At 40.3% G+C, this 25,313-nt stretch overlaps 2 protein-coding genes across 2 annotated transcripts in view; both read right to left on the minus strand.

Moving 5' to 3' along the window:
* Positions 1–5,062, minus strand: part of LOC123990624 (ectodysplasin-A-like) — a 65,531-nt gene extending 60,469 nt beyond the window's left edge. Inside the window, exon 1 of the mRNA XM_046291267.1 lies at positions 4,994–5,062. Within this exon, the coding sequence (XP_046147223.1) occupies positions 4,994–5,062 (69 nt within the window). The remainder of the gene's footprint in view (positions 1–4,993) is intronic.
* A 16,716-nt stretch (positions 5,063–21,778) lies between these two features.
* LOC123994215 (transmembrane protein FAM155B-like) overlaps positions 21,779–25,313 on the minus strand; it is a 57,161-nt gene continuing 53,626 nt past the window's right edge. Inside the window, exon 3 of the mRNA XM_046296754.1 lies at positions 21,779–24,917. Within this exon, the coding sequence (XP_046152710.1) occupies positions 24,607–24,917 (311 nt within the window). The 3' untranslated portion in view covers positions 21,779–24,606. The remainder of the gene's footprint in view (positions 24,918–25,313) is intronic.

A 25,313-nucleotide genomic window follows, 5' to 3' on the forward strand; every position in this document is an offset into this window, starting at 1 on the left:
TTGGACTGTAGAATCATGCAGTGCTGGTTTGCGCGCATGACCGAGTGCGCACCCTTCGTTGTTTTTCCTTTCTATTGAATATGCTATTGTATGGTTGAAATATGATCTATTATTTACACAATTGACAACCTGAGGATTAATTATAAACATCGTTTGACATGTTTCGACAAACTTTACCGGTACTATTAGGATGTATTCGTCTGCATGTTTTGACCGCCTTTGAGCCAGTGGATTACTGAACAAAACACGCCAACAAAACAGAGTTTTTGGGATATAAAGAGGGACTTTATCGAACAAAACCAACATTTCATTGTGTAGCTGGGACTCTCGTGACTGCAACCATTCATTTTATCGCTATTTCTGACTTTCTGACTCCTCTACTTGGTTGGAAAATGTTTGTATGCTTTTTGTATGGTTTCCCCTTAAACCACTCAAGTGTTGCTTTAGCAGTATGCTTAGGGTCATTGTCCTTGCTGGAAGGTGAACCTCCGTCCCAGTCTCAAATCTCTGGAAGACTGAAACAGTTTTCCCTCAAGAATTTCCTTGTATTTAGAGCCATCCATCATTCCTTCAATTCTGACCAGTTTCCCAGTCCCTGCAGATAAAAAACATCCCCACAGCATGATGCTGCCACCATCATGCTTCACTGTGGGGACGTTGTTCTCGGGGAGATGAGAGGTGTTGAGTTTGCACCAGACATAGCATTTTCTTGATGGCCAAAAAGCTCAATTTTAGTCTCATCTGACCTGAGTACCTTCTTCCATATGTTTGGGGAGTCTCCCACATGCCTTTTGGCGAACACCAAACATGTTTGCTTATTTTTTTCTGTCCACTCTTCCGTAAAGCCCAGCTCTGTGGAGTGTACGGCTTAAAGTGGTCCTATGGACAGATACTCCAATCTCCGCTGTGCTTAGTGGTATTGCAGAATTTCAGAACAGGTGTATATATACTAAGATCATGTGATATTTTAAATTCACTTCACCAATTTGGACTATTTTGTATATGTCCATTACATGACATCCAAATTAAAATCTATTTAAATTACAGGATGTAATGCAACTAAATAGGAAAAATGCCAAGAGGGTGAATACTTTTGCAAGGCACTGTATATAGTTATATATGGTTTATTACCGGTATCGTCCCGTGTCAGTCATCGAGGTTTACCCTCTCTGTTTTGTTTGGGTTCAGCCCAGTGTATACGCGTTTGTTTTGAGTGTATCAAAAACCCCCATTGTGTATTCCTGCACCTGTCTCCAAAATCCTTTTTTTTTTTTACCAGCGTGAGAGTTTTCATTTTACTCCATATTGTTATAGTGTTCTTAACTATGAAGTTGTTAATGTTCTTAGATGTATCCTTTGAAAATCAACACAAAGATTCTGGGGACAATATGCACCCATTGTTCCTCTTTAATGCATTTAACTATATGTCATACGTTTTAGCAAAGGGGGCATTGAGTCTTCAATATTGGACAGGTATATCAGGAGATTATCTACAAATAAGTTTAGTTTATATTCATGTTTACCAATACTGATACCTGTTACGTTTGGGTCCTGTCTTTCTGCAAGCGGTTCAACTGCCACTGTAAACAGGAGGGGGGAGAGGGGAGAGGGGACATCCCTGTCTTGCGACCCTTTTTAAAGCAATTTCATAGAGATAATGTATTATTTGTGTATATTTATTGCTTTAGGACATTTATATAATAATTGAATTACATGTATTTCAGCTGAAAGGTTGAAAGCTTCCAAAGTTTTGATGAGAAAATGTTATTCAAGACGGTCAAAAGCCTCTTCGGCTTTAACAGCCATTATTGATTAATCTATATCTTGTTTTTTGCTTATTGTATTAAACTGAAACATGTTTTTGTATTTGTTTGTCTATTTTTAATAAACCCTGTTTGATTGATATGTATCAAGTCTGTTTCAAGTCTGGTCCTTCTGTAGCTCAGTTGGTAGAGCATGGCGCTTGTAACGCCAGGGTAGTGGGTTCGATTCCTGGGACCACCCATACGTAGAATGTATGCACACATGACTGTAAGTCGCTTTGGATAAAAGCGTCTGCTAAATGGCATATATTATTATATTATGTAAGACTTTAGCCATTCTATTGCTTATAAGCTTTGTTATCATTTTATTGTCACAATTGATTCAATTTATGGGTCTATAATCAGCAGGGTACTCTCCAGATTTTCCTGGTTTTAATTTAACTGAAATAACTGTTTGATTCATGGAACTAGGAAGTACTGAATTTACATTTGTGTAAATAGAGGGCCTACTTTGTCACAAAATGTTGAATAGAATTCTAAGGGAAAGCCACCCATTTACTGCTATATGATTGTTCAATATTAGTCTCCTTCGAAAATAGTTGCATGTGATTTGGAACATACAGCTGAAGTATATTAGCTGTTGGTGGAGAGGAGGGGGAGGTTGAATGGGGTTGAAGTGTTGCAGTGGTGGTTCTGTGAAATACCCTGATATGATGAGTAACCTTGCCTGAGACCTGGAGGCTTGTTTTAGTTCCCAAGGCTAATACCATTGCCTAGACTTTAGCTCTGTGGGCTAACACGGCCTTAAGTCATGACTCGGGTTAGAAACTGTTTGGTCGATCTAATTAGTAGCTCCAAGAGGGAGAAGCAATGAACGTGAGCTATTGTGTCCAGTCTCATGCAAGAGGTAAATCCCTTTATGATATAAAAAGCTTTCACCTTCAAAATAATACTCAACAGGAAACAATTTGAGCTTTCTTGACTCATTTCTTTAGTTAGCAGTAACTTTTAGTCTCTCCTCTGTTTTCTAAACATACTGAAAGGCACAAAATGTTTGGTTTGTATGGATAGCTTCCCATAAGAAAGAAAATAACATCTGTGTAACCACTAGCTACACCCTCAAGTTAATCTAAATAGATGCAGGTGCATAATCATGGCAAACATAATTGACAATTAAGGTCATTCAAACATTATTTCCTAACTCCCTTGCAAGCAGAACAAAACTTGTAATAGTCTTGACACCTGTCCCCAGTAAAAACTATGGCCTGAGGCCCACTGTTCCTTTGAAATCATTCCAAATAACTCTATTAAAACCTACAGCTAAAATAAGCACATCGTTCTTGACCACACATCTACAGTTCACCATCAGGGATGTTTACTTATGTTTTATGAGCTTGAGTGGTGGGTAATTACAAAAGATTATGTAAAATGACAGTCCCTAACCTCTATAACTACAGCCCTCAGATTGAACACTGACCATATCCCCTCTGGATGGTTCTTTGCTTCAGGTTGGGCCTTTGCTTGAATATATGATAATAAGGACCCAATGCAACTTACACTACAGACAAATAAACAATAGAAACAATACACACATCCGTAATCACACCTTTCACAGATATTTCCAAATATGGGGCCTAAATCATCTCTAAAGATCTCTCACTTCAAATATTTGCCTGTCTCTATTAACATTTACAGCCATGTGTACATTCTCCCACAAAGATACATTTGAATGGAGTTGAGTAATTGTGTGGATGTTATTCATTGCGTGCACAATGTTGCTATTAAGGTAATATCCTGTAAGAAATCTCATACTCCAACAGAGCACACAGTTTGATTTAATAGTGATGTTGAGGGTTGGCACTGGATCTTTTGTGGAGCTAACTCTGCTAGCCAGAGATTTCACACTGAGCTCTGGAGACAAGCCACAATGCCTGGGGAAGTTGGAATGACGAAGCGGGGGGTCATTTACCTGCATTAGCTAATTTACAATCTCATTTGGGATTTTTGAAGTGTTTTTCTCTAAATAAACCTCTATGAATAAACCATCCACAGGCCTACAAAAAACATAGTGACTGAACTTAAAAGCTGAGGATTAAAAAAAAAACGATGGTAATCTTTAGATATGAGCAACCAGTTGTGCTGTGTAGTACTTTTGCAGTTCGTAGCAAGGTCAAAGACAACAATGTGGATTCTGGAGAATTCAGAGCGACATGATCACAAACAAACCAATAAACTTTTCTCATCTCATCTGATTATAACAGAGATGAGGCCCAGATGGATCTTAACGTTGTAGAATTGTTGGTGTAATTTATGTGTAATTGAAAGGCATCCACTTAGTCTCATTTTACTGCTGTGATGTTTCTGTGCAGCTGTATTTTTAACATGGCTGATCATGCTTCTGACCATATTTTCTAAACCAAGCACATTTGGCAGAGCCATCTTACACCCCAGCCTCACAGACAGGTGGGGGGCATTCTTTCTCCCATGCTGTCAATCCACAGGCTTAAAGAATAACTGACAAGAGAACTTTAGCACCTTTTAGGATTAGATTCCAGTAACAACTCAAATGGCCCCAGATTTTTTCTGAAGTCAATTCAGAAATTGTAAGGCATTATAATATGCCAATGCATTAACATGTGAGAGTGGGTTGTTAATTCTTGGAGGGGATGTGTGGAATCTTACTGTGCCACATGCTGATGACATGCAGGCAGTATTCTCTACTGTAGATGTCTGCTCGTCTCAACATGCACCATCAGGTCACTTAAACCATACCCTCACTATTCAAATCCTCGCTAAACCACTTTGGAAAAAATACTTTCACCAAAAGCATTATTAACCATTATCCATCTCAAGCAACAATAAACAATTGGGCGCCTCAACCGTGAAACTATGCTCTGTATAGCTATACTGCCAACATGCAACTAGACTGTGTCATAATAAAACAAAGCCTAAGTAGTCCTTATCTGAGAAAAACTGACCAGTATACTGTATTATTGTGTCCGATCAAGGACAAATTAAAGTTTCTAACTGATGGCGGTAAATATTCATCATACACATCCTTTCATCGGAATTGACAGAAATTGCCACATGTTGTTTCAACATCCCACAAGTGAAAATAATTTGGTGTGGGCTACACTTTGGTCCTCTTATGTGTATTTATATGAATTCTTACTAAATGTTACTATATGTTTAGTGTTATTACGCTATTAAAGAGCCGATAATTAACCTACCTGTGGCTGTAGATCAGTTGGGTAGCTGATATCCAACAGCTGGAATACTGGAGAATATCGGTCATTCATATCGTCTGCGGCCGGTGACACTGTCTCCTCTCTGTTCTTCTGGAGAATCTCGCGTTTCACCTCCGATCTCAGGTCCAAATAACAGAAAAGCGTTACTAGATGCAATGAAAGGGATAACACGAAGAATCCCAGGAAGATTTTACAGTTATTACAATGTTTCCTGCAAATGCAAGTAGTCTCTTTCAAGTCAATCTCCTCTATGTGTGCAAACTTTTCAGACATAGATTTAGATGCCATGTTTAAATACTTTCAGTCGTTGCTATTTCAGCATACTAGGCTTTTGTCTATGATGCTATGGCCCTAACCTGAGCTGTCTGATGCTCAAACGTTCGCACATCGACAGTTATCTCCATCCACATCAAGGCAGGAGGACAGTACTGTAACCCACACTGATACCGTAACTTAAAGCAATCCTTGTCGAAAGATCCGCCCCTCTTGTATCTGATTGGGCTGCGCCTATTACGTGCCACTCCATTGAAAACTACAGCGACGAATGCTGTCCGGGTCGTCTTGTTTGATTGATCAGCCAAAACCAGAACATCCCACCACTGGCCACATCACGTAATTTCAACGTTGAAATGTGGAACATATTTGCTTGAGACCTTGATCAATGAGATTTCAATCTTTATTTACACACTCATAAAGGACATACAGAGTTCGTTGAATTCCTAATGTGTTATCACTATGCCTTAGAAGAACCATTTAAAAGTCCAACAAAATTCCAATGGGTGGCGCAGTGGTCTCCGGCAGGGATAACATTGTCTCTTGTGGCGGGCCAGGCGCAGGGCACGCTAACCAAGGTCGCCGGGTGCACGGTGTTTCCTCCGACACATTGGTGCGGCTGGCTTCCGGGTTGGATGCACGCTGTGTTAAGAAGCAGTGCGGCTTGGTTGGGTTGTGTATCGGAGGACGCATGACTTTCGACCTTCGTCTCTCCCGAGCCCATACGGGAGTTGTAGCGATGAGACAAGATAGTAGTTACTAACAATTGGATACCATTGGATACCACGAAAAAAGGGGAATATTTTTTATTTTTTTAAATCCAATGGAAAAAATGGTCAGATTTTTGGTTTAGTTGTCATCTAAATGGTTATCACTGGGCATTCAACCATTTAAAAGCACAACAAAGCTCAAATGGGAATATGCCAGATATTTTGTATTTATACAACAATTTAGAGCTCTATTCAATCTGTATAACTGAAGTGTTACAGAAAGCAAAATATAAATGTAAAGGCAATTTCCGATTGTACCGACATATGCAACATTTATCGTGAATGCACTAACGAGGGAAAATTGCCTTTAAATTTCAATCACTCTGTAACGCTGAACTTCCGTGATATGAATTGAATAGATCCCTTAATGCGTTATCAGGGGCATCCTGCACCCCAAAAATCTGAAGGGACTCAAGAGTAGAGTAGATGAGGATGGCTGTTCCGGTGTTCCGGACACCATCTGGAAGTTGGAGAATTTTGAATTTTTCAAACACCTGAAGCAGCTTTTTCCTGTAATCGAGAGCAATAATCATGATGCTTAACTTTAAATATATAAATACATATTTTTTCTGCACGTCTAAGCATACCTCTTGAGCTCTCGGTATCTTCCTGACTGTTTATTTAAAATTGTATTTTTTTTGTGCATCTTTTCTAAAATCTGGGATAAATATTAAAAGGAATGTGAGTCTTATTCAATACATTTAGTAATTGCTTGCTTTTCAAAAGGCTAACAACCTTGCCAGCAGGCATGCCAGCTAATATAGCTACTCTAAATTGATTGATAGACTGAAATGGATTCTTTGTAGCTAGTTATGCGATTATGAGATTGGGAACCTGTCAGGGCTAGCTAAAGTCAAATTAATAAAATTGCTAGTAGTTTTTTAGAGAAGCAACACAAAAAGCTAAAAAACAGCAAACAAATATATGTATATATATAAATATATGTATATATATACAGTTGAAGCCGGAGGTTTACATACACTTAGTTTGAGGTAATTAAAACTAGTTTTTCAACCACTCCACACATTTCTTGTTAACAAACTATAGTTTTGGGAAGTCAGTCTCATTTGTGTTTGACACAAGTAGTTTTCCAACAATTGTTTACAGACAGATTATTTCACTTATAATTCACTGTATCACATTTCCAGTGGGTCAGAAGTTTAAATACACTAAGTTGACTGTGCCTTTAAACAGCTTGGAAAATTCCAGAAAATGAATTAATGGCTTTAGAAGGTTCTGATAGGTCAATTGACATAATTTGAGTCAATTGAAGGTGTACCTATGGATGTATTTCTGGGCCTACCTTCAAACTCAGTGCCTCTTTGCTTGACATCATGGGAAAATCAAAATAAATCAGTGAAGACCTCAGAAATATTTTTTATAGACCTCCACAAGTCTGGTTCATCATTGGGAGCAATTTCCAAATGCCTGAAGGTCCATGTTCATCTGTACAAACAATAGTCCGCAAGTATAAACACTATGGGACCACACAGCCGTCATACGGCTCAGGAAGGAGCTACGTTCTGTCTCCTAGAGATGAATGTACTTTGGTGCAGAAAGGAAAAATAAATCCCAGGACAATAGCAAAGGACCTTGTGAAGATGTGTGAGGAAACAGGTACAAAAGTATCTATATCCACAGTAAAACAAGTCCTTTATCAACATAACCTGAAAGGTCGCTCAGCAAGGAAGAAGCCACTGCTCCAAAACCGCCATAAAAAAAGCCAGACTACGGTTTGCAACTGCACATGGGGACAAATATCGTACTATTTGGAGAAATGTCCTCTGGTCTGATGAACACCTCAAGACATCAGTCAGGAAGTTAAAGCTTGGTCGCAAATGGGTTTTCCAAATGGACAATGACCCCAAGCATACTTCCAAAGTTGTTGCAAAATGGCTTAAGGACAACTAAGTCAAGGTATTGGAGTGGCCATCACAAAGCCCTGATCTCAATCCTATAGAATATTTGTGGGCAGAACTGAAAATGCATGTGCGAGCTAGGAGGCCTACAAACCTGCTCTGTCAGGAGAAATGGGCCAAAATTCCCCCAACTTATTGTGGGAAGCTTGTGGAAGGCTACCCAAAACGTTTGATCCAAGTTAAACAATTTAAGGCAATGCTACCAAATACTAACTGAGTGTATGTAAACTTCTGACCCACATGGAATGTGACGAAAGAAATAAAAGCTGAAATAAATCATTCTCTCTATTATTATACTGACATTTCACATTCTTAAAATAAAGTGGTGATCCTAACTGACCTAATACAGGGAATTTTTACTAGGATTAAATGTCAGGAATTGTGAAAAACGGAGTTTAAATGTATTTGGCTAAGATGTATGTAAACTTCCGACTTCAACTATATATATATATATATATACAGTGCACTCTGAAAGTTTTCAGACTTTTCCCACATTGTTTTACGTTAAAGCCTTATTCAAAATTGATTAAATAAATGTTTTTCTCATCAATCTACACACAATACCCCATAATGACAAAGCAAAAAACCGTTTTAAGATTTTCTTTGCAAATGTATTAAAATGACAAAAACATAAATATCTTATTTACATAAGTATTCAGAACCCTTTGCTATCAGACTAGAAATTGAGCTCAGGTGCATCCTGTTTCCATTGATCATCCTTGAAATGTTTCTTCAACTTGATTGGAATCCACCTGTGGTAAATTGAATTGATTGGACATGATTTGGAAAGGCATACACCAGTCTATATAATGCCCCACAGTTGACACTGTATATCAGAGCAAGAACCAAGCCATGGAATTGTCCGTAAAGCTCAGAGACAGGATTGTGCAGCATTGAAGATCCCCAAGAACACAGTGGCCTCCATCATTCTTGGAAGTTTGGAACCACCAAGACTCTTCCAAGAGCAGGCCGTCTGGCCAAACTGATACATCGGAGGAGGGAAAGATGAATGGAGCAAAGTACAGAGAGATCCTTGATGAAAACCTGCTCCAGAGCGCTCAGGACCTCAGACTGGGTCGAAGGTTCCCCTTCCAACAGGACAATGACCCTAAGCACACAGCCAAGACAACGCAGGAGTGGCTTCGGGACAAGTCTCTGAATGTCCTTGAGTTGCCCAGCCAGAGCCCGGACTTGAACCTGATCGAACATCTCTGGAGAGACCTAACAATAGTTGTGGAGCCACGCTCCCCATCTAACCTGACAGAGCTTGAGAGGATCTGCAGAGAAGAATGGGAGAAACTGCCCAAATACAGGTGTGCCAAGCTTGTAGTGTCATACCCAATAAGACCTATCCAAGAAGGCTGTAGTCACTGCCAAAGGTGCTTCAACAAAGTACTGAGTAAAGGGTCTGAATACTTATGTAAAAGTGATATTTCCATTTGGAAAAAAGTCTAAAAAAGTATTTTTGCTTTGTCGTTATGGGGTGTGTAGATTGATGAGGGAAAAAAACTATATAATCAATTTTAGAATAAGGCTGTAATGTAACAAAAGGTGGAAAAAGTGAAGGTGTCTGAATACTTTCAGAATGCACTGTATATACAGTACCAGTTTGGACACACCTACTCATTCAAGGTTTTTTCTTTATTTTTATTATTTTCTATACTGCAGAATAATAGTGAAGAAGTCATAACTATGAAATTACATATATGGAATCATGTAGTAAGCAATAGTGTTAAACACATCTAAATATATTTGAGACTCTTAAAAGTAGCCCCCCTTTGCCTTGATGACATCTTTGCACACTCTTGCCATTCTCTCAACCGTCTTCACCTGGAATGCTTTTCCAACAGTCTTGAAGGAGTTCCCACATATGCTGAGCACTTGTTGGCTGCTTTTCCTTCACTCTACAGTTCAACTCATCCCAAATCATCTCAATTGGGCTGAGGTCGGGTGATTGTGGAGGCCAGGTCATCTGATGGAGCATTCCATCACTCTCCTTCTTGGTCAAATAAGCCTTACAAAGCCGGGAGAGGTGTTGGGTCACTGTCCTGTTGAAAAACAAATGATAGACCCACTAAGCGCAAAACAGATGGGATGGCGTATTGCTGCAGATTGCTGTGTTAGCCATTCTGGTTAAGTGTGCCTTAAATTCTAAAATACATCACAGTGTCACCAGCAAAGCACCCCCACACCATCACACCTCCTCCTCCATGCTTCACGGTGGGAACCACACATGCGGAGATCGTTCACCTAGTCTGCATCTCACAAAGACACAGTGGTTGGAAGCAGAAATCTCAAATTTGGACTCATCAGACCAAAGGACAGATTTCCACCGGTCTAATGTCCATTGCTCGTGTTTCTTGAACCAAGCACATCTCTTCTTATTATTGGTGTCCTTTAGTAGTCTTTTCTTTGCAGCAATTTGACCATGAAGGCCTGATTCACTCAGTCTCCTCTGAACAGTTGATGTTGAGATGTGTCTGTTACTTGAGCTCTGTGAGGCATTTATTTGGGCTGCCATTTCTGAGGTGCAGTTAACTCTGATGAACGTATCCTCTGCAGCAGAGGTAACTCTGGATCTTCTTTTCCTATGGCGATCCTCATGAGTGACAGTTTCATCATAGTGCTTGATGGTTTTTGCGACTGCACTTGAAGAAGCTTTCAAAGTTCTTGAAATGTTCCCTATTGACTGACCTTCATGTCTTAAAGTAATGATGGAGGGTAATTTCTCTTTGCTTGTTTGAGCTGTTCTTGCCATTATATGGACTTGGTCTTTTACCAAATAGGTTATCTTCTGTATACCCCCTACCTTGTCACAACACAACTGCTCGGCGCAAATGCATTAAGAATGAAAGAAATTCCACAAATTAACTTTTAACAATAAAGTTTTATTGGTCACATACATGTGTTTAGCAGATGTTGTTGCAGGTGTAGCAAAATGCTTGTGTTTCTAGCTCCGATAGTGCAGTAATATCTAACAAGTAATATCTAACAATTTCACAACATATACCCAATACACACAAATCTAAGTAAAGTGGAATGGAATTAAGAATATATAAATATATGGACGAGTAATGTCAGAGTGGCATAGACTAAGATACAGTAGAATAGAATACAGTATATACACTACCGGCCAAAAGTTTTACAACACCTACTCATTCAAGGGTTTTTCTTTATTTTTTACTATTTTCTACATTGCAGAATAATAGTGAAGACATCAAAAATATGAAATAATACATAAGGAATCATGATATATATATATTCCTGTCTGCACAATTAACTCCCAGGTGGTGAAGGTAGGAAAAAACACCTCCACTTCGCTGATACTCAACACTGGTGCCCCACAAGGATACGTGCTCAGCTCCCCTCCTGTACTCCCTGTTCACCCATGACTGTGTGGCTTTGCATGCCTCCAACTCAATCATGAAGTTTGCAGACGACACAACAGTAGTAGGCTTGATTATCAACAATGACGAGCCAGCCTACATGGAGGAGGTGAGGGCCCTGGGAGTGTGGTGCCAGGAAAATAATCACTCACCTAACGTCATCAAAACAAAGGAGTTGATCGTGGACTACAGGAAACAACAGAGGGAGCACTCTCCTATCCACACCGATGGGACCGCAGTGTAGAAGGTTGAAAGCTTCAAGTTCTTTGGTGTACATATCACTGATAATCTGAAATGGTCCACCTACACAGACAGTGTGGTGAAGAAGGTGCAACAGTGCCTCTTCAACCTCAGGAGGCTGAATAAATTTTGCTTGTCACCTAAAACCCTCACAAACCTTTACAGATGCACAATCGAGAGCATCCTGTTGGGCTGTATCACCGCCTGGTACGGCAACTGCACTGCCCGCAACTGCAGGGCTCTCCAGAGGGTGGTGCGGTCTGCCCAATGCATCACCAGGGGAAAACTACCTGTCCTCTAGGACACCTGCAGCACCTGATGTCACAGGAAGGCCAAAAAGATCATCAGGGACAACAACCACCCGAGCCACTGCCTCTTCACCCCGCTATCATCCAGAAGGTGAGGTCAGTACAGGTACATCAAAGCTGGGACCGAGAGACTGAAAAACAGCTTCTATCTCAAGGCCATCAGACTGTTACATTCTGTTAAATAGCCAGCACTAGCACATTAGAGGCTGCAACCCTATATTCATATACTTGGAATTACTGGCCACTTTATTAATGGAATACTAGTCACTTTAATAATGTTTATATATTTTAATCATTGCATATGTATATACTGTATTATATCCTATTCTACTGTATCTAAGTCTATACCGCTCTAACATTGCTCGCCCAATATTTATATATTGTTAATTCCGTTCCTTTGCTTTAGATGTGTGCGTATTTTCGTGAAATTGTTAGATATTATTGTGAGATATTACAGCACTGTTAGATCTAGAATCTGAAGCATTTTGCTACACCCGCAATAACATCTGCTAAACACGTGTATGTGCCTTTCCAAATACTGTCCAATCAATTAAATTCAATTGAAACATCTCAAGGATGATTCATGGAAACAGGATGCACCTAAACTCAATTCCGGATCTCATAGCAAAGGGTCTGAATACTTATGTAAATAAGGTATTTGGGTTTTTTATTTTTTATTTTTAATAAATGTTCCAAAAATGATAAAAACCTGTTTTTCGCTTTTTCATTATGGGTTATTGTGTGTAGATTGATGAGAATGTTTATTTATTTAATCCAATTTAGAACAAGGCTGTAATGTAACAAAATGTGGAAAAAGTCAATGGGTCTGAATACTTTTCAAATGCACTATATATAGTTTTATTTTTGTTCAGTGTGTTTGGGATGTTCTGGATTGACATGTACGACAGCATGTTCCAGTTCCCACCAATATCCAGCAACTTCAAACAGCCATTGAAGAGGAGTGGGACAGAGGAGGCCACAATCAATAGCCTGATCAAATACTTTTATTTTACCAGGTAAATTGACTGAGAACACATTCTCATTTACAGCAACAACCTGGGGAATAGTTACAGGGGAGAGGAGGGGGATGAATGAGCCAATTGTAAGCTGGGGATGATTAGGTGACCATGATGGCATGAGGGACAGCTTGGGAGTTTAGCCAGGACACCAGGGTTAACACCCCTACTCTTCCAATAAGTGCCATAGGATCTTTAGTGACCACAGAGAGTCAGGACACCCGTTTAACGTCCCATCCGAAAGACGGCACCCTACACAGGTCAGTGTCCCCAATCACTGCCCTGGGGCTATTTTTTTATATATCTGTGGAAAGAGTGCCTCCTACTGGCCCTCCAACACCACTTCCAGCAGCGTCTGGTCTCCCATCTAAGGACCTTCAGAAGCAAGCCAGCTTAAAGGAGATATTTAAAGGAGATGTGTTGCGATGCATGAGGCAAATGGTGGTCACAGCCGATACTGACCGGTTTTCTGATCCATATCACTATTTTTTTAAGGTATCTGCATTCCCAGTCATGTGAAATCCATAGATCATGGCCTAATTTATTTATACAGTTCCTTATATGAACTGTAACTTAGTAAAGTCTTTGAAATTGTTGCATGTTGCGTTTATATGTTTGTTCAGTGTGGTATGGTTACATTTAATTTGCTCTGTTAAACCTACCATTTGGAATAACTTTGATAGCAAAAGTTAAGAGAGAGATCAGTCAACAATCATTCTCACTATAGCACATTGGTAGGGACAAATATCAATGCCAGTTAAAACCCTGGATGACCAAATGGATAGTTGTGGATAGATCAGCTCTCCAGTCGGAGGTGCTGCCCAGCCTATAGTGTTTTTCTGATAGTGGATATAATGTAGAAGATCTGAACATGTTTCAAAGGTATAAATTCAAGGCTTGTTTGTCTATGTTGAAAAATGGTTGCCATGGTGACATAACCCCGTGGTTGAAATTTCAGCCTCAAAACAACAGTTTACGTTGATTCATTTTCTAAATGCAATGTATTTTCCACATAGATTCCACTTCACAATACGTTAGCAAATTTAAACAACCTACACGTGTCTTTTTACATGCTGCAGAGAGAGACAGAGCGAGAGAGAGAGCTATGTCTTAAATATAATGCAACCTGTTAGAGGTCCAGATTATGGTTACCTGAGACCTCACATAATACATGTATTTCAAAGACACATTCTGAATGCTTAGCCATGCATCATCATCACAAGTATCACTACTTACACAGTGGAGGCTGCTGAGGGGAGAACGGTTCATAATAATGTCTGGAACGGGGCAAATGGAATGGCATCAAACACCAGGAAACCATATATTTGATGTATTTGATACCATTCCATGATTGTGCTCCAGTCATTACCACGAGCCCGTTCTCTAAAATGAAGGTACCACCAATGTCCTGTGGTACAGTATGGACCTTCTGGACAAAGGCTCTCATCTGAACATGACTAAGGGACGCTTTTATACCTTTCACATATTCACCACTAATTAGGGTCCCCTAAGAAATATGGACAAAAACTATGGATCTTATGCTGTTACACTACTGGTGTATCAACAACCTTGGAGTCATGCAATGTCAATTATATTGCTGACATCTCTATTCTGGGCACATGCCCACAGCCACATTGCTACTCACTGATCATACCCACAACATTATTACAATATCAACAGCTGAATAAATACCAGGCCTTCTCAAAGCATGGAGCTGACCTCTTTACAATGTTAAAAAAGGGTGTAATAGTAAATATGTAGAGCAATATATTTCCATCCCTTCAAGCCTGCCACTTAAAAAGAAAAAACTTGTGTGATTTATATGTCAAATACATTTGAACAGCCATGAGGATCTATGACTAGATCTATGACCTTATTCATCTACTGTATGTACGTATTGGATAGAGGTATACATGTTGGTTCCATGACCAGGCACTGCTTATGTTCATGTGGGATACAGTTGGACATACTGTAGTGACGATAATCTATGTAAAAATGGCAATGGAAAGCAATGATGGTTCCCTATTAATTGCCCCTTCTAAACACTGTTATATGTGTAAAATACATATCCATTTTTCCTAATATAAACAGATGCAGTGAAGTTTCATCATCATCTGACTGGATTTACCAACCCTGCCCTCTTTCAAGTCAACTCTGAAATTAAGTTCAAAGCTGGTCGGCTATAATTATATTCTATTTAGAACATGTCTAATGAATCTCTCTCACACACGCACGCACGCACGCACGCACGCACGCACGCACGCACGCACGCACGCACGCACGCACGCACGCACGCACGCACGCACGCACGCACGCACACACACACACACACACACACACACACACACACACACACACACACACACACACACACACACACACACACACACACACACACACATTATTATTACTATGCCTATCAAACATTTAGGTCAACAGGAGTATCTCAGTGGACCTGTGGAGGTGAAGGGAATTGAACTGGGACTGGTTTTTCACTCCCAACACTTTCCAGCGCTGAGCCCCATCCATGTCAGAGCTATGCGTAAGCCTCAAAGTGTTAGGGTCCCTTTGAAAGAGCAGGATCCGTCAGCTCTTGGCATAGGGAGAGAGCGCTATGCTACCCAGCTCACTCCTATCTAGGCATCTGTCACAGTTGGCTGAAAGACTTCAAATATCATGGAATGTGTTTGGTTATAATATATACAGTACCAGTCAAAAGTTTGGACACACCCACTCATTCAAGGGTTTTTCTTTATTTTTACTATTTTCCACATTATAGAATAATAGTGAAGACATCACAACTAAGAAATAACACATATGGAATCATGTAGTAACCAAAAAAGTGTTAAACAAATCAAAATATATTTGACATTTTTGAGATTCTTCAACGTAGCCACCCTTTGCCTTGATGACAGCTTTGCACACTCTTGGCATTCTCTCAACCAGCTTCATAAGGTAGTCACCTGGAATGCATTTCAATTAACAGGTGTGCCTTGTTAAAAGTTTATTTGTGTTTGAGCTAATCAGTTGTGTTGTGACAAGTTAGTGGTGATATACAGATGATAGCCCTATTTGGTAAAATACCAAGTCCATATTATGGCAAGAACAGCTAAAATAAGCAAAGAGAAATGACCCTCCATCATTACTTTAAGACATGAAGGTCAGTCAATCCAGATAATGTCAAGAAATGTTAAAGTTTCTTCAAGTGCAATCGCAAAAACCATCAAGCGCTATGATGAAACTGGCTCTCATGAAAGGAAGACCCAGTTACCTCTGCTGCAGAGGCCTTCATGGTCGAATTGCTGCAGAGAAAACACTACTGAAGGACACCAATCAGAAGAAGAGACTTGCTTGGGCCAAGAAACACGAGCAATGGACATTAGACCAGTGGAAATCTGTCCTTTGGTCTGATGAGTCCAAATTGGAGATTTTTGGTTTACAACCACTGTGTCTTTGTGAGACGCAGACGAGGTGAACGGATGATCTCCGCATGTGTGGTTCCCACTGTGAAGCATGGAGGAGAAGGTGTGATGGTGAGGAGGTGCTTTGCTGGTGACTCTGTCTGTGATTTATTTAGAATTCAAGGCACACTTAACAAGCATGGCTAACACAGCAGTCTGCAGCAATATGCCATCCCATCTGGTTTGCGCTTAGTGGGACTATCATTTGTTTTTCAACAGGACAATGACCCAACACACCTCCATGCTGTGTAAGGGCTATCTGACCAAGAATAAGAGTGATGGGGTGATGAATCAGCTGACCTGGCCACAATCACCTGAACTCAACTTAATTGAGATAGTTTGGGGTGAGTTGGACCACAGGGTGAAGGAAATGCAGCCAACAAGTGCTCAACATATGTGGGAACTCCTTCAAGTCTGTTAGAAAAGCATTCCAGGTGAAGCTGGTTGAGAGAATGGCAAGAGTGTGCAAAGCTGTCATGAAGGCAAAGGGTGGCCACTATGAAGAATCTAAAATATATTTCAATTTGTTTAACAATTTTTTGGTTACTACATGATTCCATACGTGTTATTTCATAGTTTTGATGTCTTCACTATTATTCTTCATTGTAGAAAATAGTAAAAATAAAGAAAAACCCTTGAATGAGTAGGTGTGTCCAAAGTTTTGACTGGTACTGTATATATTTTTCTTTAAACATTAGAACGTAATGATTTCCTCATGCCCACTAAAAAGATCAATGTAGTATCCCTGAAGCCCCACCCCCTCACCCATCTAATGACTTCTTAGTGAGAAGCAAACACAATGTCAAGGCCTACAGCATACATTAGTACAGTACCTAGATCTCTTTTAGTTGTTATTCGTTTCAGGGATTTGATGAACGACCTCATATACTCCCGGTAACATTAGTCTTTTGACGTCTGACCAGTCTCTTTCTATTTGAATGCCATAGCCCCTCTGGCCTCTCACTGGAAAGGACAGTGTGCAAAATGACCGTCAACCACAATAATCTCTTCTCATGTGCAGTAATGGTGTAAAACATTGACTGTGACCAATATGCTTCCTAGTTGATGTAATCTCTCTGGGCATAGAGTTACATGATATGTTGGCTTTATTTTACCAACACATTAACAGTGGCCATAGATATATAGTTGGCCAACCTGGAAAACCACAGGGAAGCTTCAGGATTAGCTGATTTCTGTTTTGTCATTGTTTCGGCACAATAGGCAGTAAGTGACTCCATCTGGTTTTCCAAGTCTAGATCTGTTGTGGATTCGTCGGCAACCTCTTGAGCATGCAGACACCAAGGCCCCTTAGGGTAAGGATTGCCCATCACTGTCATAAAATAGTAAAGCATTAATTCCAGCATAGAATCCCATAGACAACCCTTGTCTATCTCCCACTAACATTCAGTGGTAAATCCAAGCAAAGCCATCACTGACACATATTATTTCTATTCAATGCGCCCAAGATGTTTTCATGTTTCTATATAGTGATCCATATTTGTAGACATGACAGCGGCGGGTGGACATGACCTGTACCCCGCACACTGACTCGGTACAGGTACCTCCTGTATATAGCCTCGTTGTTGTTATTGTGTTGCTTTTAATGATTTTTGCCTTGAGTTCATTTGAGCAATATTTTTCTTATCTCTTCTTGAACTGCACTGTTGGCTAAGGGCTTGTAAGTAAGCATTTCACGGTAAGGTCTACACTTGTTGTATTCGGCGCACGAGACAAATAAAGTTTGATTTGATTTGGGAAGGTCATAGGTAATGTGAAAAAGTAAAACAGCGGGGAACATACTTTAAATCATGGCTCCTTTGTCCCTGTCCCAGAACCAAGGGGGCTGTCCCACAGATGTACCCCTATATCATCCATGGGCCATGTCTGTTCTTGAAAGTATTAACTTTAGAGAGGACTTTCTGTAGCAGCAGCACCATTCCAAGAGCATTAAAACAAGCTTAATATAAATGTGCCTTTCATCACTTTCCAGCATTGGGAATGGATCATGCTTTTAGAGTAACTTTATTAGATCCAATGTTGAGAATGAGATTTGAACATCAATACAACAGAGCACAGAGACCCTTTCTGATGTGAACATTTGCTGTGATCCATTAATTCTCTCAACATCTGACAGACGTCAACAGAACAGATGTATTGGAGAGACCAGGCCCACATACTGTACTGTTTGAAGAGAAATAGAACAATTATAGAACATTATTGCAAAATCAATCAGACACAACTGCTGCCAAAGTGGATATACTGTACACAGTATCACCAAATAATGTTGGAGACTACTTATGCATCATTCACAAGGACAGGAATATTCAAAAGGTGTACCATTTATGTAACACTTGACCATGCTAATGTGGTTGTTCGCTCCAGTGTTTGAAAGTGAAATGAAAATATCAATTTTAAAACAGGTTGGCTTGTTAAGAACATAGGTCACATACATCAGATGTGGTTTTCTTAGGCAGTTAGCTTGTGTATATATATTGATACACATCACATTTGAAATGTGATTTCGAGTCTATTTGTTGTTGTTCCAGGAATGTGGGACTCTGATGATATAACAGATGTCAGTAGGAAGTTAAATAATTTTGTTTCACAGTAATCGGTATAAAACCTTTTCACTGATATTGATGCAGAAATAGTATGGCGCTGCAGACAGTTCTCACAAATACACAGCATACTTTCTCTCACAATCAATTCTCACTTAACAATGGCTCTCCCTACTGGTGATACAGAGTAACACAGATTCTATGACTTGTTCCAGTGCCTTGTAAAAGTATTCATGCCCCTTGGTGTTTTTCCTATTTTGTTGCATTACAACCTGTAATTTAAATAGATTTTTATTTGGATTTCATTTAACGGACACAAAATAGTCCAAATTGGTGAAGTGACATGTAAAAAATAAATTATTTAAAAAAATAAAAAAATAAAAAAACGGAAAAGTGGTGCGTGCACATGTATTCACCCCTTTTGCTATAAATCAGATCTGGTGCAACCAATTACCTTCAGAAGTCACATAATCAGTTAAAGTCCACCTGTGTACAATCTAAGTGTCACACGATCTGTCACATGATCTCAGTCTGCAACACCATTAAGCAAGGGGCACCATGATGACCAAGGAACTATCAAAACAGGTCAGGGACAAAGTTGTGGCGAAGTACAGATCAGGGTTGGGTTATAAAAAAATATCAGAAACTTTGAACAGTCCACGGAGCACCATTAAATCCATTATTAAAAAATAGAAATCAAATCAAATTGTATTTGTCACATACACATGGTTAGCAGATGTTAATGCGAGTGTAGCGAAATGCTTGTGCTTCTAGTTCCGACAATGCAGTAATAACCAACAAGTAATCTATCTAACAATTCCAAAACTACTACCATATAGATACAAGTGTAAGGGGATAAAGAATATGTACATAAAGATATATGAATGAGTGATGGTACAGAGTGGCATAGGCAAGATACAGTAGATGGTATTGAGTGCAGTATATACATATGAGATGAGTATGTAAACAAAGTGGCATAGTTAAAGTGGCTAGTGATACATGTATTACATAAAGATGCAGTAGATGATATAGAGTACAGTATATACATATACATATGAGATGAATAATGTAGGGTATTTAAACATTATATTAGGTAGCATTGTTTAAAGTGGCTAGTGATATATTTTACATAATTTCCCATCAATTCCCATTATTAAAGTGGCTGGAGTTGAGTCAGTGTGTTGGCAGCAGCCACTCAATGTTAGTGGTGGCTGTTTAACAGTCTGATGGCCTTGAGATAGAAGCTGTTTTTCAGTCTCTCGGTCCCAGCTTTGATGCACCTGTACTGACCTCGCCTTCTGGATGATAGCGGGATGAACAGGCAGTGGCTCGGGTGGTTGTTGTCCTTGATGATCTTTATGGCCTTCCTGTGACATTGGGTGGTGTAGGTGTCCTGGAGGGCTGGTCTTTTGCCCCCGGTGATGAGTTGTGCAGACCTCACTACCCTCTGGAGAGCCTTACGGTTGTGGGTGGAGCAGTTGCCGTATCAGGCGGTGATACAGCCCGACAGGATGCTCTCGATTGTGCATCTGTAGAAGTTTGTGAGTGCTTTTGGTGACAAGCCGAATTTCTTCAGCCTCCTGAGGTTGAAGAGGCGCTGCTGCGCCTTCTTCACGATGCTGTCTGTGTGGGTGGACCAATATGGCACCACAACAAACCTGCCAAGAGAGGGCAGCCCACCAAAACTCACGTACCAGGCAAGGAGGGCATTAATCAGAGAGGCAACAAAGAGACCAAAGATAACACTGAAGGAGCTGCAAAGCTCCACAGCAGAGATTGGAGTATCTGTCCATAGGACCACTTTAAGCCATACACTCTACGGGGCTGGGCTTTACGGGAGAAAATAAGCAAACACGTTTGGTGTATGCCAAAAGGCATGTGGGAGACTCCCCAAACATATGGAAGAAGGTACTCTGGTCAGATGAGACTAAAATGTAGCTTTTTGGCCATCAAGGAAATCGCTATGTCTGGCGCAAACCCAACACCTCTCATCACCCTGAGAACAACATCCCCACAGTGAAGCATGATGCTGGCAGCATGGGGCATGGTGGGGATGTTTTCATCGGCAGGGACTGGGAAACTGGTCAGAATTGAAGGAATGATGGATGGCCCTAAATACAGGGAAATTCTTGAGGGAAACCTGTGTCAGTCTTCCAGATATTTGAAACTGGGAAGTTGGTTCACCTTCCAGCAGGACAATGGCCCTAAGCATACTGCTAAAGCAACACTCAAGTGGTTTAAGGGGAAACATTTAAATGTCTTGGAATGGCCTAGTCAAAGCCCAGACCTCAATCCAATTGAGAAACTGTGTTATGACTTAATGATTGCTGTACACCAGCGGAACCCATCCAACTTGAAGGAGCTGGAGCAGTTTTGCCTTGAAGAATGGGCAAAAATCCCAGTGGCTAGACGTGCCAAGCTTATAGAGACATACCCGAAGAGACTTGCAGCTGTATTGCTGCAAAATGTTTTTTTTGTCTTATTTCTAGTTTGTTTCACAAGAAAAAATATTTTGCATCTTCAAAATTGGAGGCAAATCCCCCCCAAAATCAAATTTAATTCAAGGTTAATTCCAACAAAATAGGAAAAATGCCCAGGGGGGTGAATACTTTCGTAAGCCACTGTATGTGACCTACCAACTGATATATTTCGAGGCATGGTTACAAGGGTAGTGCTAACCTTAACCTCTTTTTTAAATGTGTCTAACTGAAAAGATATTTGGGATGTATAAGATTGTAAAATGACTAACAGCTAAATATTTTATTTAACCCCTCACAAAAAGAGAGTCTGTTAATGAACGATTGTATTACTTTAATGAGCTTTAACAGTGAGCAGGCACTGCTCCGCCCAAAATACAATAGAAACAGAAAACAGATTACATATACAACTAGAAACACAGATATGGGATAATATTTGTTTTAGAACGGAATTAATAAGCACAGTTTTAAAACAAATCTCAGGAAAAAAAAAGTTATTAGAACTAGTGCAAAAAGTTCTAAACATTAAAGCACAGTGTATAAAATGGCATAAGAAGTAGTCCCCTCACAGCATACAGGCTTAGGACACCAGTGTAGATCTATACCCCTTTTCCCTTCTCTGATGGAGGTACCATTCCTTTACATTCTAACGGATAAGCAACAGCGATGACTGACATAGGAGAGAGAAGGGTACAAGTGACCTTTTTGGAAATGGAGAGACCATACAATGTTACACACGTTAGTCATATAAGGCAGGCAAGATTTCCAATCCATAGTTGCAGTTATCAACATGGTTGTCTCTTTTAGAGTGTTTGGCATCTTAAACCAGTTTATAATCAGCATGCTGACAATGTCCGTTAGATATTAAATGAAACAACACAGGCTGTCAAAAACAAAATATTGCACTTTTAGCAAAAGAAACGAGCAGTTTATCAGACTGACATGAGGTTAGTTCTTACTAATTCATTGTGGGCATTAAAGGCTACAGTGATATAATTAAGCAATAAGGCACGAGGGGGTGTGGTATATAGCCAATATATATTGGCTAAGGGCTGTTCTTAGGGCCTGGATATAGCCGTGGTATATTGGCCATGTACCACAAACGCCAGAGTTGCCTTATTGCTATTATAAACTGGTTACCAACGTAATTAGAACAGTACAAATATTTTTGGGGGCATTTTGTGGTATACAGTCTGATATACCACGGCTTTCAACCAATCAGCCATCAGGGCTCGAACCACCAAGTTCATAATATATTTTATTTTAGATAAATAAATAATCTGAATCTCATGCATCTCATAGATCTCTGATTTGTTTATATTACTAAAATGCTCAAATATTCAAATCCAAGTTAAATTCATATACATACTGTATACAATACTCTGTAAAAACCTGTGCTATGATATAGTTTTTCAATAGTAAAATAGTTAAGATAGTTTTGTTAGGACATAAACAATATGCCTGTATTCTGGTAGACCAAGGTCACATATAGTATCTGTTTGGGAGGTGAACCCAGGAATACTTTGTAAGATAAAAAATGATTCACAATTCCTGTTTGTGAATCAATTTGTCACATTGGAAGACAGGTATTTTATTTCAGCTTCCCAAATACAAGCCCAAATTTTACCAACTATTTGTAAGAATAATACACAAATTATGCCAGGAAAAGAGAGGTCAGAAGTATTCAATCCAAGAAATCAGAAACATATGAGAACCATTTATATAATCATGCTCTAGCTTGTCTTTACAAATAACAAATCCGCTTCCCAACAGATTGCCTATGAATAAATCAAGGTGGATCTTTTTCTATATCTCTAATATTTAGAAGTATATTTATAAAGTTTTGGTTCTTTCCAAATTACTGTAATCACTGTATTTTACCATGAATGTAATGAACACACAAGAAGACATTGAGGGCATACACACATGCCTCAGTTTTTTGATGACACGATGCATTCACATCTTGAACATTTCTTAAACATTCAGCCATGATAACATTCTGCTCCAATTATCACTCTGGGTCTTTGTTATGTGTAATACGTGGTAAATTGTCTGTTTTATGAGTAAGAAATGATTGGTGTAGTTATAATACAGACAGTCTTCCATTGCACAATCATGTGCCTTCTGTAAGCGATTAGAGACCCAGTGGGGGTTTCAACTCGTTTCAATCAGCTTTGCATAAACACATGTTCCTCCACAGCATTAGTAGTGTACTTCTGACATCTATCAAAAACAACATGGTTTACCTTTGATTAGGATCTGTAATCCAATACTTGCGTGAACTGATTCTACTTGGTGGATGATAATGAGGGTAGTGGTACTGAGAATAAGAATAATATTTACTCTGAGCCAAACAAAGTATTTGTTGTGCGTATTCTGTTAGCTTGGAAGATGTAATGGTCATCTGATTTGTGTTGGGTCATATACATTATATTGCTGACTTCTTCGCTGTATTCACACACACACACACACACACACACACACACACACACACACACACACACACACACACACACACACACACACACACACACACACACACACACACACACACACACACACACACACACACACACACACACACACACACACACACACACACACACACACACACACACATCCAGATAAAAAAAAATAGCATACGAGCCTGCAACTCATCATTTTCCCCACTGTGCAGTTCACAAACTCAACACCCAACGTCATACGTAAATCCCCAAAAACATCACTCAACTCATTAAATAGAGTAGTGATAAAACTTGAAAAAGGCCATTTGTACCCAAAACCTTCTCAGAAACAGCATACAGTACCTCTTTCAGTTATAAAATCGACGCTTCCTCTGGACCCTGGGATGATAGGAGACCCGCCTCTCTTTCCCTATGCCCTTTCATGTCCTCCTTACATGTGAGACATGTCTGGTTCTCAGTTTCGAAACCTCATCCACCTCCATACCTCTCTGTGTCGAGGTAGGGGAGGGCCCATGCTTCGCCACTCCTCCGGTGTGGTGGAGGGTGAGGAGGTATACCGACCTGTAGCCTGCCCTGGAACGGTGTATAACCTCCTCATTGCTGATGGGAGGGGACTGGATGGAGAGAGAGGGTTATAAACGCCTCACTCCTCAGGTACTGTGAAGGAAGGGGTCTCTGTAGACTGGAGGCAGGGAACAGTAGAAACTCTTGTTCATAATCAGTCACTCCTCTCGGGCAGAGCTCTCCTCCAGGGGCAGGGGTACCATGGCCTCCAGGCCCACAGCGCCACTGCTCTGGACAGTGGAGAAGGAGACGACAGTGTGCAGCAGGATGAGGACCAGAACACACAGTCTTAGTCTGCTGCTGCACAGCCGCGATGCAGCTGACACGGGCGGGGAGCTGCGCCGCTGCCATGACGACGACCCTGGAAGCTGTGTCAGGGCGCACGCCGCCCCCACAGAGGGGTCGCAGCCACTCCATCTGACATCACAACACTCTGGGTCTGCATTGGTTAAATGGTTTTCTAGTAGCCCTGCATCACACACAGAGAAGAAACATAATTCAGATCCAGATTAGTTTTTCAGATGACAACAAACAACAAGATACCAGGCGATTCCAGCCCGGGAAAGCCCAAAAATATTTTTGGAATCTCAGAATGTTCTGGCAATTCTCACAAAGAAACGTCACTGGAAGGAACTGTCAAAGGCTCCCTAAAACACCTCTGCGAGCAGGCCTTTCTAATCGACCTGGCCCGGGTATCCTGGAAGGATATTGACCTCATCCCGTCAGTAGAGGATGCCTGGTCATGCAGAACTAAGAACAGATATATCCCTTGGTTCACTCCAGACCTGACTGCCCTCGACCAGCACAAAAACATCCTGTGGCGGACTGCAATAGCATCGAATAGTCCCCGCGATATGCAACTGTT

Source organism: Oncorhynchus gorbuscha, linkage group LG02 (genome assembly GCF_021184085.1).
Source record: "Oncorhynchus gorbuscha isolate QuinsamMale2020 ecotype Even-year linkage group LG02, OgorEven_v1.0, whole genome shotgun sequence".
Classification (NCBI taxonomy): domain Eukaryota; kingdom Metazoa; phylum Chordata; class Actinopteri; order Salmoniformes; family Salmonidae; genus Oncorhynchus; species Oncorhynchus gorbuscha.